The 5,668-nt window shown below is 42.6% G+C and overlaps 1 protein-coding gene across 1 annotated transcript in view; it reads left to right on the top strand.

Moving 5' to 3' along the window:
• The window catches only part of henmt1 (HEN methyltransferase 1), a 103,738-nt gene that overhangs the window by 64,854 nt on the left and 33,216 nt on the right, over positions 1-5,668 (top strand). Inside the window, exon 3 of the mRNA XM_043701672.1 lies at positions 1,850-1,984. Coding sequence (XP_043557607.1) covers positions 1,850-1,984 — 135 coding nt within the window. The remainder of the gene's footprint in view (positions 1-1,849; positions 1,985-5,668) is intronic.

Genomic DNA, 5,668 nt, shown 5'->3' on the forward strand with positions numbered 1-5,668 from the left:
ACCCCACTCCGGCCTATCACCCTCACCTTGACCTCCTTCCACGTATCGCATTTCCAATGGCCCTCCCCCAAGTCCCTCCTCCCTACCTTTTATCTTAGCCTGTTGGACACACTTTCCTCATTCCTGAAGAAGGGCTTATGCCCGAAACGTCGGTTCTCCTGTTCCTTGGATGCTGCCTGACCTGCTGCGCTTTTCCAGCAACACATTTTCAGCTCTGATCTCCAGCATCTGCAGTCCTCACTTTCTCCTCCAGTTCTGGTCACCCTATTATAGAAAAGATAGAGTCTTTGGAGAGGGTGCAAAGAAGGTTTACTAGGTTGCTGCCTGAATTGGAGGGCTTGCCATATGAAGAAAGGTTGAATAAGCTTGGACTTTTCTCTCTGGAGAGGAGGAGGAAGAGAGGAGACCTGATCGAGGTATACAAGATAATGAGTGGAACAGATAGAGTCAATAGCCAGAGACATTTCCCCAGGGCAGGATTGAATGGTATGAGGGGTCATAGTTTGAAGATATTAGCAGGAAGGTATAAAGGAGCCGTCAGAGGTAGGTTCTTTACGCAGAGAATTGTGAATGCATGGAATGTGTTGCCAGCTGTGGTGGTGGAAGCAGAGTCATTAGAGACATTTAAATGACTGCTGGACATGCACATGGATAGCAGTGAGTTGAGGGGTGCGTAGGTTAAGTTATTATATTTTACATTAGGACTAAACCTCAGCACAACATCGTGGGCCAAAGGGCCTGTTCTGTGCTGTACTTTTCTATGTTCTATACCAAATGCCGCCTTCACTATCCTATCTATCTGTGATTCCACTTTCAAGGAGCTGTGAACCTGCGCTCCAAGGTCTCTTTGTTCAACAACACTCTCTAGATCCTTATCATTAAGTGTATAAGCGCTGCTAAGATTTGTTTTCCCAAAATGCAGCACCTCACATTTATCTAAATTAAACTCCGTCTGGTACTTCTCAGCTCATTGGCCCATCTGATCAAGAACCCGTTGTAATCTGAGGTAACCACCTTTGCTGTCCACTACACCTCCAATTTTGGTGTCATCTGCAAATTTACTAATTATACCTCTTATGTCACGTCCAAATCATTTATATAAATGACAAAAAGTGGTGGACCCAGCACCAATCCTTGTGACATTCCACTGGTCACAGGCCTCCATTCTAAAAAAAAAAACACCCTCCACAACCACCTCTCTTCTACCTTTGAGCCAGTTCTGTATCCACATGGCTAGTTCTCCCTGTATTCCATGAGATGTAACCTTACTAACCAGTCTCCCCTGGAGGACCTTGTCAAACACCCTACTGAAATCCATATAGATCACATCCACCACTCTGCCCTCATCAGTCCTCTTCATTACTTCTTCACAAAACTCAATCAAGTTGGTGAGGCATGAGTTCCCATGCATAAAGCTATGTTAACTATCCCTCATCAGTCCTTGCCTTTCCAAACGTGTACATCCTGTCCCTCAGGATTCCCTCCAACAACTTGCTCACCACCAACATCAGGCTCACCGGTCTATAGTTCCCTGGCTTGTCCAATATGCTAAACATCTTTATGGCACAGCTGCCTATGGTACCAAATTGCATTATGTCAGCTTTCTCTGATCCTCGCCACAAAGGTAAATGATGGCTCCAGATTGTATTAAACTATGCTTTGAATGCATTCAACAATTAAGCATCTACAGCTTTCTGTGGTAGAAAGCTTTTTAAGAAAATTTTAATTGTAATCGCAGAACAACCTTGTTTCAAAATGGGATATTATCTTATAGTTTTGCTGCATCAGTATCGCTGTATACCTGAAATATGAATAAGAGAAATTCACCTTGCACTTCTCCACCTGGTAGGTATCGCGTCTCTCCCCTTCCATGCGACTATCTACAGCCCCGGGCATCCATGTTAACAGTAAGTTTGTATCATGGATCAGCAACTGTAAAAGACTCTCGCATGTTGGACTGTGACTTTGTGTCATGCATTGAATTGTAAGTACTTATACTAAAAGGAATAATTGCCAAGTAAACCTTGTTTTAATCATTTTGAGTACATTTATTTAGCAGCTGAAATGGAAATTGTATGTGTGAATTTTGGTTTTAAATTCATGTGACCTTCGAGTGGCTGGCTGGGCCAGCATTTATTGCCCAACCCCATTGTCCTTTGATTTTTGTGGCTTGCCTATGCCACTTCAGAGAGCAGTTGAGTCATAGAATAATACTATATGGAAGCAGGCCCTTCAATCCAAACTGGTCCATGCTGACTGTTACGACACGGCAGTGAACCCTTCTTTTAATTAAACCAAATGCCTGGAAAACTCACCTCGTCTCATAACTTGTTAAAATATGAGTGACAGAGAACTCCCAAATTCCACTATTTCAGGAAAGTAATATCAACACATTCTTTAACTCTAAAAGTGAACATTAAACAACAGCTATTCACAACTCTAACCTCCCTTTCTTTTAACTGCTTACTATCTGCCTCCACTCTATACTGCTCCAGTAAAACACTTACTAAAATTACATGAGTTTAATTTCAAAACCATACGGTAGTTGTCATTGTTGGTGTCCTCCACCTTCCAGCTGAAGATCTCCCTGTGTTGTCGTCTTTCTTTTGCTGCAAATATGTTTCATATGAAAAGGTACCTTTGATAGAGAGTGTTTCAATATCTTGGGTCTTTCTCGATGGCAGTTATTCTATCTGACTTACAAACTGCCTGCCTTTTTTTTAATACCCCTAACATCGGATTGTATCATTGGTTCAATGTTGGTAAAATAATAAATTGAAATTTGTTTGGGTTTTAATATCCTGGGATATAATTTAAACTGGCTAAATTCCCATTGTTGTCAAAACTGCAACCATCTCTGGTATCCATTTCACAACCAAATGGTACATATTTTCAATTTTCTAGTACATTCTGAGACTGCTCATTAGTTGTATGACAGGTGCTAGTAAGCTCTCAGTGCAGAACAGCATCCACTCTCAAGGGTACAGTACATGCCTTCAACTTCATAACACTGTTCATGGTGTTCACTCAGCTAGTTTCAGTTGGTTCATATGCCTCTAAACCTGTCCATGTACCTCTCCAAATGTTGCTGTTATACCGACCTCAATCATTTTCTCTGGCAGCCCATTCCATATACGCACCACTCTCTGAAGAAGTTGCCCCTCAGGTCCTTCTTAAAGCTTTCCCCTCTCACTTTAAACCTATGCCGTTTAGTTTTCAATTCCCCATCCGTAGGAAAAAGACTATGTGCATTAATCCTATCAATGCTCCTCATGATTTTATATACCTCAATAAGGTCACCCCTCATCCTCCTATGTTCAAAGGAATAAAGTCCTATCCTGGCCAACCTCTCCCTATAACTCAGGCCTACTAATCCTGGCAATGTCCTTGTAAATCTTTTTTGCACTCCTTTCAGTTTAATGATGTATTTCCTATAACTGGATGACCAAAACTGTATACAATACTCCAATACCGGCTTCACCAACGGTTGTACAACAATAACACAATGTCCCAATTCCTATACTTACTCAGTGCCTCGACAGATGAAGGCCAGCATGCTAAGTGCCACCTTCATCACCCTGTCTGCCTGTGACGTGGCTCTGTGTTGTCCCTCTGTTTCACAGCACTCCTCAGGATCTTACCAGTTACTGTATAAGTCATACCTTGGTTTGACTTTCCAAAGTGCAACACCTCGCACTTCTCCGTATTGAATTGCATTTGCCAATCCTCAGCTCATTTCCCCATCTGATCAAGATCCATCTGTAATTTTTGATAACCTTCCTCGCTGTTAACGAAACACCCTAATTTTGTATCATCCGCAAACTTAGTAATCGTGCCTTGTACATTCGCACCCAGATCATTTATATAAGTAACAAATAACAAAGATCCCAGCGCCAACCCTGTGGCACACCACTAGTCACATGCCTCCAGTCTGAGAAACAACTTTAAATCATCAACTTCTGCTTCCTACAATTGAGCCAATTTTGAATCCATTTATCTAGTGCTTCCCGGATTCTATATGACCGAACCTTCATGACTAGCCTGTCATCCGGGATCTTGTCAAAGGCCTTACTAAAGCCCATTTTGACAACAACCACTGCCCTACCCTCATCTATCCTCTTGGTTACCTCTACGGAAAACTCTAAAAGATTTGTCAGACATGACTTTCCATGCACAAATCCATGCTGAATATCCCTAATCAGACCTTGACTATCCAAATGTTGGTTGATCCTGTTCCTCAGTATCCTCTCCAACAACATGCCAACCACTGATGTCAGGCTAACTAGCCTGTAGTTCACTGGCTTGTCTTTGCTACCTTTCTTAAACAGTGGAACAACATTAGCCACCCTTCAGTCTTCCGGAACTTCACCAATGGTTAAAGATGAGGCAAAAATCTCTGCAAGGGCCTCTGCAATGTGTTCTCTAGCCTCCCACAATGTCAGAGGATGGACTTGATCAGGCCCAGGGTTAGTTATCCATCTCAATGTGCTCTAAGGCTGCAAACACCCCCTCTCGTAATTGTATGTGGTCAAAACATCCCTACTTGCTTCCCTTATTTCCTTTGCAACCTTGATTCTCTCCTCAGTAAAGCAATAGAACCTCTTGGGATTATCTTTAACCTTATCTACCAGATCCATCTCATACCCTCTTTTTGCTCTTCTGATTTTCCTTTTAAGTGTGCTCTGACACTTTTTATATCATCCAGAGATTAACTTGAGCCCGATAGTCTAAACTTTATATATGCCTACCTTTTCCTGACCAGAGCCTCAATATCCCTTGTCAGCCAAGGATCCCTAAACCTGCCTGCTTTTCCCTTCACCCTACTGGGCATACTATCACTGGATTCTTGATATCACACTTCTAAAAGCTTCCCATTTGCCAGTCGTTCCTTTTCCTTCAAGCAGACTCTCCCAGTTGACCTCTACTAGATCCTGTGTGAGCCCCAAAATTAGCTGTGCTCCAGTTTAGCACCTTAACCTGTGGACCTGTCCTATCTTTATTCGTAACAGTGTTAGAACTAGGAGATTTACGGTCACTGATCCCAAAATGCTCCACGACTCTCGCTGCAGTCACTTGCCCACCCTCGTTTCTGAAGTAGTCGTCCAGGGTTCACCCTCCTAAGCAGAGCCCTCTATGTATTGATTTAGGAAACTTTCTTAGACACATTTGACAAATTCCACCCTATTAGAGCCTTTTACACTCTGGATGCCACAGTCGATTAGTCAATAGTTAGGAAGGAAAATGCAATGTTGGCATTTATTTTGAGAGCACTTGAATATAAGTTCCGCAAGGATCTGTTTTGGGACCATTGCTGTTTGTCATTTTTATAAATGACCTGGAGGCGGGGCTAGAAGGTTGGGTGAGCAAGTTTGCGGATGATACGAAAGTCGGTGGAGTTGTTGACAGTGAGGAAGGATGTGTCAGTTTACAGCGGGATATAGATAAATTGCAGAGCTGGGCAGAAAGGTGGCAAATGTAGGTAAGTGTGAGGTGATTCACTTTGGTAAGAGTAACAAAAAGATGGGTAAGTTGCCACCCAGGTAAATAGTGCGGTGAAGAAAGCATATGGATTTTATTGGGAGAGGAATTGAGTTCCCGAGCCCTGAGGTCATGTTGCAGTTGTATAAGACTCTGGTGCGGCCGCATCTGGAGTATTGTGTGCAGTTTT

Source organism: Chiloscyllium plagiosum, chromosome 13, assembly GCF_004010195.1.
Source record: "Chiloscyllium plagiosum isolate BGI_BamShark_2017 chromosome 13, ASM401019v2, whole genome shotgun sequence".
In the NCBI taxonomy this organism is placed as follows: Eukaryota; Metazoa; Chordata; class Chondrichthyes; order Orectolobiformes; family Hemiscylliidae; genus Chiloscyllium; species Chiloscyllium plagiosum.